At 40.1% G+C, this 11,786-nt stretch overlaps 1 protein-coding gene across 2 annotated transcripts in view; it reads left to right on the top strand.

Moving 5' to 3' along the window:
- LOC308084257 (uncharacterized protein) overlaps positions 1-9,301 on the top strand; it is a 9,810-nt gene extending 509 nt beyond the window's left edge. Inside the window, exons 2-9 of one of the 2 annotated variants that reach the window (XM_080426815.1) lie at positions 688-819; positions 1,326-1,454; positions 1,704-1,814; positions 5,262-5,369; positions 7,520-7,649; positions 8,129-8,180; positions 8,300-8,647; positions 9,218-9,301. In XM_080426815.1, the coding sequence (XP_080282941.1) occupies positions 688-819; positions 1,326-1,454; positions 1,704-1,814; positions 5,262-5,369; positions 7,520-7,649; positions 8,129-8,180; positions 8,300-8,308 (671 nt within the window). In that variant the 3' untranslated portion in view covers positions 8,309-8,647; positions 9,218-9,301. Of the gene's footprint in view, positions 1-687; positions 820-1,322; positions 1,455-1,703; positions 1,815-5,261; positions 5,370-7,519; positions 7,650-8,128; positions 8,181-8,299; positions 8,648-9,217 lie in introns of both variants that reach the window. The other variant, XM_080426814.1, reaches the window with a different exon arrangement.
- The last annotated feature ends 2,485 nt before the right edge of the window (positions 9,302-11,786 follow it).

Here is an 11,786-nt window from a genome sequence, read left to right as displayed (position 1 = left end):
TTATTATTGTATAAACAATAATAGATGTGATTGTCACAATAATGATGACAACAACTTCATTTGTTAAAGGGTTTTTGCAGAACAAGAATGTTAAAAAGAGCATTTAGCAAAGCAAAATCCGAAGCAAAATCCGAAAACAACATTAATAGTCAAACAGATAAAATAAGTTATGAAATTAGAGCTGTCATGGGAAAATGACCTGAAGAAAAACACTTAACATATAGAGGAAGCGATTTAAAACGGACTTTGACTGGCGATGATTTTGCCGCTCAAGGAGCAAAAGAAAATAATTATCAGTAAAGAAAGGATAACAAGATGAGCACAAAAAGACTGAGAAAGCAGCATGTTAAAATCAGCATCAGGTCCTAAATCTCATGCAGTGCATTCAGTATAGTGCAAGCCATCCAGTATCATGTTGCTTAGAAGTCCCAATGCAAGTCCTAAACACATTAAAAGTGAATCAGAATAGTACAAATCAGTTAAGCATAGGAGAGAGTCTTAGGTTTTGTTCAGCAGCCTGAGAGCAGCTGGATAAAAACTAGACTCACATGTTATGGAGGGACTTTAAGTGGAGAAGAGATCCAGTAGAACTAAAAGTTACACATTCCACACATTGATTGTGGAATGTGTTTAATGTTTACATTAGTTTTCTATTGTAACCTGACTGTATTTTATCTCCTGTCTTAGGCCATGCCTTGGACTGTTACGATTGCATACCAGGGCCGGGCAACACAGGAGAGCGCTTGGACTGCAAAAAGATCGAATCAAGAGCAACATGTGATGAACACCAGAACTGTGCTGCACGAACAGTCAAGTTGGGTATGTGATAGAGGTATAACCTCAGCATTTAATTTTGTTGATATATAACTCAGTTTCTGGTACATATTTCAGTGGTTCTCAAACTGGGGTCAGAGGACCGGCAGGGGTCCTTGAGGGGTTTCAAGGGAATCCCCAGCAAAATAAGTTAATATAGCATCAAAACATATTTTATATACATTTACCGCTGTTCAGTGGACAACTAAAAACTATTACGGAGTTTAACTGACTTTTGAGATTTGGACAACTGTACACCTATTGCAGAGTTTTTAGTGACATTGCTGGTTGGACAACAGTGACTGTTAGGTTAGTAAACACACAAGAGAGTCATAGACATGACAGCATATATATATATATATATATATATATATATATATATATATATATATATATATATATATATATATATATATATATATATATATATAAACAAATTGTTATGTAAAACTCTGTCATAGATTAGTCGCTTTCTAGTATGACTAAGACATTATCTTGTGTGATTTCAGAAGCAAAAAAGGTGGAATATTCTAAGCACTGCATCAACGCAGATCAACCATGTGGGTCAGTGAACATGGGAGTGAACTATTACAGAGAGGACTGCTGCAGCACTGACTATTGCAATCGTAATTTCTCCAAAAGTAAGTATCTGTACCGTCTGTTGTGTAGAGCTGAAACTGTTAAAATCAAACTTATATATTTAATTGATCATTAAAAATATGGTAACACTTTACTTAAAATATTCATAATTTATTAAAATAATAAAATGAATCAAATGAATGGGCATTTGGGCATGTTATTATACGTACTGTAGGTGAAACAACTATGAATGTTGTTTTGCTGTACACGAGCATGTTCAATATGAACTTAATGTAATGTAAACGTTACAGCTCCTGACGAGCTTCCTCCCAACGGGCTGGAGTGCTGCACTGGCAAAGACAACAACTGCACCAACGTTCTAAATTGTACTGAGGAGGAGGATCGCTGCATCAATGGAACAGGTAATAAACATTTTGTTTATACTTTATATCCTGCTATCTTTACCACATATTTCACATTCCTCAGCTCAGAAGAATGTTCAATGACTTTTCTAGACTTGGAGCATAATGTACAAACAGTAATATAAATGACCTGTACATACACTATGTGGTGGAAAAAGTACTCAAATTCTTTACTTAAGTAAAAGTACCAATACTGCAATATAAAAATACTCTGTTACAAGTAAAAGTCCAGAATAAAATAATTACATGAGTAAAAGTACAAAAGCATTGGCATCAAAATGTACTTAAAGTACCAAAAGTAAAAGTACTAAATATTTGAAAATAGAAATCTACAAGCTCACAACGCGTCGCGATGCGACGCGTTGTGAGCTTGTAGATCTGCTATTTTCAAATAGCCCATGTATAAAATAGGGCTAAAGTGGTTAATGTATGTTTCATGATATCATAGTTTATATCTGAAAAGTAACTAGTAACTAAAGTTTTCAAGTAAATGTAGTGGAGTAAAAGTACAATATTTGCCTCTGAGATGTAGTGGAGTAGAAGTAAAAAGTATTGGAAATTGGAAATACTCAAGTAAAGTACAAATACCTCAAAATTGTACATAAGTACAGTACTTAAGTAAATGTACTTAGTTACTTTCCACCACTGCATACGCTATGCGTGTTGGTAGTTGCAGGGTAGGGGGGGGGGGCGTCGCGGACGTCTGTCGCTGTGGCCTAAAAGGAAAGGTTGGTCCTCAGGTATAAATGATATTCCCAGTAACCAGGGGGAAGGTTCTCTCTCCCTCCCACTTCCAGGAGTACTGCTATCAACAGTATTAGATGATTCTGCTGGTGTGTGTGTGTGTGTGTGTGTGTGTGTGTGTGTGTGTGTGTGTGTGTGTGTGTTAAAATGCTGAATGTATGTATGTAGGCCTACTGCATAGTGTACTACTGTCTACAGCAGGGCTCCTGAAACCTTTTCATGCCAAGGACCCCCAAATGAATGTATATGGCTGTGGACCCTCATCTGAGAATATATTCTGCCAGGGACCCCCGCGCGAGATTTATATAATGTAATGTTGAAAATATGTATTTTTTGTTTCAAGATTTGCAAAAAAATGGCTGATGCATATAGGGTTAAAGTGCCCATTCCCCCCCCCCCCCTGATGATTTCACAGCGTGAGAAATAGGAAGTGTAGCGTGTGAAGAGCTTCATTTACTTTCCTTTTTCTCTCATTGCGTGACAGACATGTACCAGTCTACTGTGACCACATCCTCTCCTCTCTATCTGCTGTCTTCTACCCACACTCTGAACACACACCCACGCACCCACACCCACACACACACACACACACACACACACACACACACACACACACACACACACACACACACACACACACACACACACACACACACACATACCTCTACCACTAATAGGCTCTATGCACAGCAGCCATATATTGGAAAGAAATTGGGCCTCGTCTTACTTCCTTAACAGGTCTTACCAATAATACTAATTAAGGCTCTGTTCCATTCTGGTCAAACAGAGTCGGGGGTCTGATGGTGTGCATGTTGGCTCACTGGAAACACCAGTGGGTCTCAAAGTGTGGTTCAGGGACCCTCTTGGTTCCTTGAGGGCCCCTTGCGGGTGTGTAACTCTGAGAGTGTACAAATGGAACCAAATGGACCCATAAGGGTCCATTTGGTTCCATTCGTACACTCTCAGAGTTACGGGGGTCCTTGAAATTAAAAAGTTTGAGAACCACTGTGCTATACGCTAAATGGAACAGAGCCTTCATTAGTATCATTGGTAACACCTGTGAAGGAAGTAAGGAAGAGGCCCAATGTCCTTCCAATATGGCTGCTGTGCATAGAAGCTATATGCACAACACTCAGCATTTCTGTCAACTGTCAAGAATACACTTTATTCACTGTTTTAGCATTAAGCTCCATCGAACTGTTTTCCAGAAAAGGGATGAGAAGAGCAGGGAATCTAACATTAAAAAAGCACATCAAGAGACCATAAAAATATCAATATATCTACATATAGTATACACTTTCCACACAGCATAAGACCAGCAGAATGCAGTATGTACTTGAGGTATAAGGTGCGAACGTGGTTACCTATTGTTGGTAGGTCCACATGCTTTGGATCCAGAGCTACAAACACCCCATTGTTACTATTGAATTCCTTATTATCTGTATCTTATTATTATATCTTTAGCTTTTTACTTTATTATTTCACTGTATGACACCTGTATGAGCAGTGACCTTCTTGATTCTTGTTCTCTCTCTGAGTGTGTGTGTGTGTGTGTGTGTGTGTGTGTGTGTGTGTGTGTGTGTGTGTGTGTGTGTGTGTGTGTGTGTGTGTGTGTGTGTGTGTGTGTGTGTGTGTGTGTGTGTGTGTGTGCATGTGCGTGCGTGCTATGAGTAACAATAGCACAGATCAGGGGTCTTCCAAAGGGGGTCCGGGACCCTTAGGGGTCCTCAAAGATACTGCAGGGGGGCCACAAAATCTTTGTGTGATAGGGACTTATTTTTTCCCCCTATTCTGGGGGGAACATCAGCCGAAAATAGACGACCTGAGGGAGGAGACCAAGTACAGGGCCAAAGGTCAAGTTTACAAAGTATTGAGGGTTTAAGTGGTTAAATGTCTGAAAATACACATTAAACATGAATCCAATATCTAGTGGGGGTCCCTGCTTCATCTCTCTCTCAGCTAAGGGGTCCTTGGCCTGAAAAACGTTGAAGACGACCCTGGCACAGATTATAAAGTAGAGTAAGAACAATAGTACAGCGGTTAAGCGCCCATTTTTTAGCAAATCGTGCACTTTTTGCAAGAAGCATGAAACTTTCATCACTTTCATAGTATATGACATAATGTTCATTTTCAGAAGGGGAGGGAAGTCAGATTTGACCTCTGAGGACCGTGAGAGGTCAAATCCAAAATGGTCCAAAAAAAGTTTGGAACCAAACACCGTAGAAACATGTTTAAAGTATCATTTACAAACTAAATAGGGGATGCCTTTTCATTTGGTGATACTTTAGAGATTACCAGTTTTCAAAGAAATGCATATAGGTTTAGGTCTCGGTAAAAATGTGCCCAAAAAAATAATAATGCAGTGATTTCCTCAGAATCAACAAATGGCAGTGTAACACACACTGGTCTCTTATATAGGCGACACCAACAATGACACACCTGAAGGGCTTTAGACAATTAATTATTGAACATTCCTCTAGCAGAGGGCAAGGAACTGTATGCAACCAGTGGAAGTGGAGTCCTCTGTTCTCCTGCTGGTTCAAACTTGGCCTGCCTTAGACCAGGCAGGATTGCAGAACATGTGCTTAAAGTGCCGAAGGCAAATCGTGACACGATTTCTCTTTAGAAGACATTTTGTAGAATCGGCCTCAGGTCTTAATGGGTTAAATTATGAATGACTGTTTTATGTATTTGTGTTCACAGTGACAATCGGAAGAGTGAAGCTGACAGGGAAGGGCTGTGCCTCTAAGAACATGTGTGTAGATCTAACTGAAGCAACCTGCTGTAAAGAGAACTGGTGCAACGGTGAGAGTAAGTAAAACATTGTTGTTGTTCTTCATACCTTTGGTAGGATTATCTCTACACTTTGGATGCATCAAGAATCAACTTTAGCGGAATTAGTTTTTGCGCAGGCTCCATCATTTTGTTGTATTGTTTTCAGGAAGAGAGAAGAGGGAAAAGGAAGGGGGACAGGGAGTGGGAGAACGTGGAGGAAAATCAAACATTAACTCTTTAACTGCCAGAATTAAAACATTGTCTATAGCTGTCCTTGCCAGTTGCCAGCGATTTTGAGCGTTTTTACTAACCTTTGTAACATCATAATCAGAATAATATTTCTCACAGCCATCCACCCGGCGATCACCTCAAAAGACGTAGGGGGGTCTCGGATAATCCATTTCCATAGTTACGGGCACTTGAATGTGCCTTGTTTTTGACGATAACAACAGAAAGCAGCGACCCAGCAACCCTATGTAAATTACACCACTGCTGAAAAACCTCCCAGCCCAACAGTAACGTAATTAATAATTGGGCCGCGCGACCCGGAAATTACCGTAATAATCCTAAAACGGCAGAAAAAAAAAAATTTCAATAGAAATTTATGGGCCGTTTGGCGGCCCGTAAATGGCGCGGCCGTTCTGGAATTTTCCCAAATTTCTCCGTGGCCAGCACGTCCCCCACACACGCACACACACACACACGCACACACACACACACACTTCAGTATCATTGACAGCCATTGTGTCATTTTGGAACCCGCTTCAATTAATGAGCAATATCTATAATCAGTAGCTAGAATGATCTCCAAATAGGCAAAAAGTGCCTATTAACAATACTATACAAGCCTATACATACAAAAAGCCTGCAAATACAATAAGGTTGTAGTATGAAATTGATGACTAATGAGCGTCGCGCCTGTCACAGACATGCGCAGAGCAAGTTCTGTCAGGGAACTCAGTGCAGTGAGCGTGGCCTACTATTGGACCACATCAGCTCCACGTACACATCACTCATCCATGCACACTCATCTCACTCAGACCGCTCTATTTAAAGGGGCTACACCATGAAAATCACTTTTTTCTTGGTTTTTTTGTATTTTTTGGGGTCCCCAGTGTCTCTTGTACCCAAAAAAATGTTTATTTTTTAAATTCAGTCATTCCTTCTCATTTCATGGATTTCCAGAATGGGCGTGTCTGAACAGGCGATCTCAGAATGAAAATGTTTATGATGTCACAAACATTATTGATGGCAAACCCAATGTTAAATGAATAGTGCCCGAATCGCCCTGAAACTTTTTCTACCCCCCCTAAGTGGGGGTCTACGAACAAATACTTCGGGCTCGGATTTTGGCTCCGCCCCCCGGAAGTGGGTGAAACAGGCACCTCAAACACTTGGTGGAATTGTTCAAAAATGTTCAAAGTGTTTTCTTTTCGATTTTGTATTTTTCTTAGATGCTTCTTTTTATGCAGAATTTTCCCATTTTTTTCCTTTTTTTAAATATTTTTTTTAAATATTTTTTTGTATTAACAGACAGAATTGCTCAGTAGCCCCCCCCTGCCCAAGAGGACGTTTTGGTATTGCAGCTGAAAGCGCTGTACAAGCCAGAGACAATTGACTTGGGATGAGTATATCTGAGTGATGATTTAGGCTCAAACCTTTTGAAAAAGGTTTGAGGGACATACACCATATGATATTAAATATCAAATATTTTTTTTAAATTCATGGTGTAGCTCCTTTAAGCTGGAAGGTTGCACTTCTCATTCTGTTGTTTTGCTGCACACACACCATTGCTGCTGCTGCGCTGCTGTTCATTGCTGTTGCTAAAATTGCTGCTCACCCTTCACCACCCCATGCTACCACCTGTTGTTTTTGGATCTGCTGTTTATGCACGGGGGATTCTGAGTCCCTATGGTTGGGAAATGCGCTTTATCAGAGTACCTAAAAGCAGATCCAATTCATCGCCAAACCATAATAAATATATTGCTCATTTTATATTCAATAAATATATCTTATCCTTCATTATTTGTCTTTTCTATTTATGAGTTGTCCTGACAGAATAATGGTTTGCTCATGTCATTAGTTGTGTGATCTGACTGCTCTGCAAATACAAATAAAAGCCTTTTTCCTTTATTTACATACACTGGTGTGATACCTTAGTACATGTTTGTTGATCTTTGTTTTAGGAATACACCCCACTGGAGACCCCCCTGGAGACACATCCGGGCTGGGGACGGCTGTCATTGTGATTGTGATTGTGATTGTGATCGTGATCGTGATCGTGATCGTGATCGCCATCGCCGTTTACTACCTGTGGTGAGTACTACCACATTAGATGGATATAGGACCACCTCATACAACATAGATACAACATACTACTATATTGGACTGATTACATCTTGATTACAATCACTGAGCAACTCTCTATGAAAAGGAACAAACAACTGTTAGGCCTGAAAAACAACTAAAATGATACACATGTAAATGTAAAAATAAAATAGTTAAAGTCAAGTAAATGAACATAATGTGTACATTAACTAAGGTAGAAATGTCCTCATTTCAATCAATTTACTAGAACATAGTCAGAGAAAACAATCACACTATGAGAGCAACACAGAAACAATACAGTAATTAAGCATATTCAAATGTATCGATTCAGCAACACAAACAACTTTATGACAGAAATATCACAGATCTAGTCCTAACAACAATGAAAACAATAAACAGAACATGTAAGAGTGTGGAATTAGACCAATCAGAACACATACAAGACAGTGTGTGTTGCTTCTCACTAGGAAGAACAGACGCACATGGTTCCCAGGGTACACGGCGGCAAACCCGATCGAGGTGAATGACACCACATGCAGCCTAACATTTTCTACCAATACGTAGCCACACAAATGCAAAGCAATGTAACATTATTGTTCTCTTGGTGAAATGTGTCTCTTCATTTAACCCATCTTCAGGAGCGGTGAGCAGCCACCGTGCAGCGCTTGGGGACCAACTCCAGTTATGATGCCAGTATCTTGCTCAAGGGCACCGGTAGCCTACTGTAGGAGTGTTCATCCAGCAAACAAGGGGAGAACATTCAAACTCCACACAGATAGAACACCATGCACTACTGGGGCTCTAACTGGTTCAAATAGGCTAAACGTATATTTTTCAAAGTATGTGAAATACAGTAAATTAATTAATAAAGCTTTATTTTTATTTTCAGAACAATGTGTGCTTCAGTTTGTTCATATGTTGTGATCATCCTGAATGTTCTTTGAATCTGAACAAGGTGCTGAACAACTGTCATGTTGTCCCTCTAGGCCAGTGTTTATCAACCCTGGCAAACGTCCCAATTTTGGGCCGGGGCTACTGCTGAGGTGTGCCGCGCCGTTTGAAGAAGGTTTGAAAAAAAATCATTTTGAAAAAAAAAAAAGAAAAAACATTATTATTATTATTATTTTTAACAATAATAATAATCAGGCATGCAAACAGCCCCGAGGTGAAAAGGGTGACAACATGCTGTTTTTTTTCGGGTCAGGTGTCACACTATTGCCCTATTTGGATTCAAAACGGCTAGTGGAAGCTGAAAAGCTACAAGTTTGCATGTCTGAATAATGCAAAAACAGAAATATTTGTTTGCATTTGCTTTCTTTCTCCCCCATATATTTTCATGATAAAAAAGTGCGTATCGTATCAAAGTTGTGTGCCCAATATCGTATCGTATCGTTTCGTGAAATTAGTGGCACACCCCTAGTGTGTGTATATAGATATACCGTATATATATATATAATTATATATATATATATACCGTATATCTAGGTGTGCCCTGGGATTTTTTGGCTATGCCAGGTGTGCCTTGGCACAAAAAAGGTTGATAAACACTGCTCTAGGCTATGGGATAAGATATGGATAGGCTATGGAGCTACAAATGAAAACTTGCCAAAGCTCACAAAAGCTTGACTTCTAGTATAGGTATAGGGGTGAGTGTGAGTGTGTGAGTGTGAGTGTCAGTGTGAGTGTGTGTGTGTGTGTGTGTATTCCTAATAGTATTATAATTTATTTATTTTCAAAAATGTGAAAACGTAAAGAATAAAAGCATCCTTTGGAAAATGGTCTGAAATAATGTAAAGTATATTCTATGTGATGTTAACACGGAAGGTCCATCATTATCAGACCAAAATGGACCCCTCCACTTGTTTATATGCCCATAATGACTGGATATTGACAGGGTTTGCAGCCATTTGTAGCAATTGTTGAAATATTAGACCTTGAGTCATGTGTAGCCCACTTTACCTTATTTCAGACCATTTCCCAAAGCACACATTTATTTCTTAATGTTATTACAAAGTAGGGCATAGATATAAGATATGAGGTTTCTGCCCGGCAACAATGATAACTTCCTGCAGCTTCCTGCAGCCATATTATGATGTGGCTGCCGGCCATAAAAAACAGACTTTCTGTTAAGCATAGTTTTGTTCTGTTCATAATTACAATAGACACAGGGGGGTCAAACTCATTTTGGGTCAGGGGCCTGATTGTGCACACATTCAACTTATTGCAGGTCTAAACAGTGCATGTGCACGTCACGCGCAAATGCACATGCGTGTCCGTGCACGCTGCCTTTGTGCATGTGTGCATTGCCTTCGTTCTTGCATTCAGGTCTCTGTAAGTGCGTGCCAGTAACATCAACACAAGCATTGGTGTGAAAGGCTTGTGCTTTACTCGAGCGGTGTGGTTTCTTCCTTGTGAAGAAACCTGAAGTGACTCTATGTATACTGACACTGTGGTCAGCTTAGCTTCCTATAGAAGCTGCTCACGAGACTTAGAAAAGATGAGTGCGTGCGTGTGTGTGTGTGTGTGTGTGTGTGTGTGTGTGTGTGTGTGTGTGTGTGTGTGTGTGTGTGTGTGTGTGTGTGTGTGTGTGTGTGTGTGCGCATCATGAACAAATTAAAGTCACCTTAAAACAGACCACAGTTCATAGTCTATTGTGCAACGGTGAAGAGCGATGTAGGACCACACAGATATTTGACAATAATAATAATAATAATAATAATGATAGTAATTATAATGATGATAGTAAAACATTATGAACGTAATGTTCATTAGTGTACTAATATATATTTTTTAAATAATCTAATCTACCCTGAAAAAGTCTAAGTGTTAATTTAACTCTGAGTGTGAAAATGGAGTTACAGACCTGTAAAGGTCAATTTGGACCCCTGGCGGACCCCAGGCCAGATGTTGAGAATCCATCCTCCCCAGTGATCTATCATAAAGATCAGCTGTGGTTCAGAGTGCTGTGCCATGACGTGCTGATTGTAACTTGACACCCCAGCGGGCCCCACGTGTTAGCCTCATGCAGCTATACTTAGTTGTGTGCCGGTGTCGTGCGCAGTAAATAGCAGATCTACAAGCTCAAAACACATCACGAATAGGACGCGTTGTGAGCTTGTTGATCTGCTATTTACGGCAAGCAACACCAGTGTGCAATTAAGTATGTTGTGCTCTGTTCCCCCTCTCATTAACGTATGACTTAAAGTAGCACAGATTTACCACTGTGAAGTTATGGAAGGTGGACGGTTTCCAAAAGATGAAATCCCAGGAATAATGGAAGACAATGGAGTTTTAAATCGAAAGTGGATTACGCTACGTAACAGGTACAATCTAATTATTTGTTGACACGGAAGACCAGCAGTAATTAACAATAAATGTATGCTTACGTTCTCTTGCATTAAAATAAGCAGCGGAACAATTGCTCTGTTTACCAATCGGAGATTCGAGAGGATTTATTTCTCACTCTGACTCACAAAATTCACTCATACAGGTGCCAGGTGCCAATTGTCATTTGGAACGGTAAGGTATCATGATAGGTTTTCAAAGCAGCAGTCGGAGGTTTATCCAGCAGCCTCTATATTGGATTGTTTCTCGTGAGAAGATGCAATAAATTACTCCCACTTGTGGCCGCGGTCCAGTCGAATGATATCATCGCGGTGGCGTTGGTGATAAAAGAAGGTTTGGACGTGACTGTCATTGAGAGCACATTTAAACATGACTGGAGATGAGCTTGGCTGAATGAAAAAGTCATGGTGCCGATCCTGTGGGTGCTCGGGAGCTCATGCACCACCCACGGGAGACAGCGAGCACCCACTGGGAATGCGCCGGTCGGACGGTTAAAATGCTTTGTAACGTGCGCACTGCGCAGGATGCATGATACCCAGTCAGATTTGTATCAGAGGAACGTGTTGTGCACTTCCATAAAGCTCTAATAGTTGTGCCACAACTGGTTCCAGAAACAGGCGAATGACATCGTTTTATTTTTTCGGCATACCAATTTTATCCAATCAGAATAAAGAAATCAGTCAGGATACAGATTGAATAAGTGAAATTGGAAGTGATGACACAAAGAGATGAGTAGACAAATGTGTTACTCTCTCCTGGTTGGCTGAGATTTTGTCACCT

The sequence above is a fragment of the Gymnoscopelus braueri genome, assembly GCF_963280865.1.
Source record: "Gymnoscopelus braueri genome assembly, chromosome: 4".
NCBI classification, from domain to species: Eukaryota; Metazoa; Chordata; class Actinopteri; order Myctophiformes; family Myctophidae; genus Gymnoscopelus; species Gymnoscopelus braueri.
The sequence above is the reverse complement of the archived record's forward strand: the minus strand, read 5'-3'. Positions and strand labels throughout refer to the sequence as shown.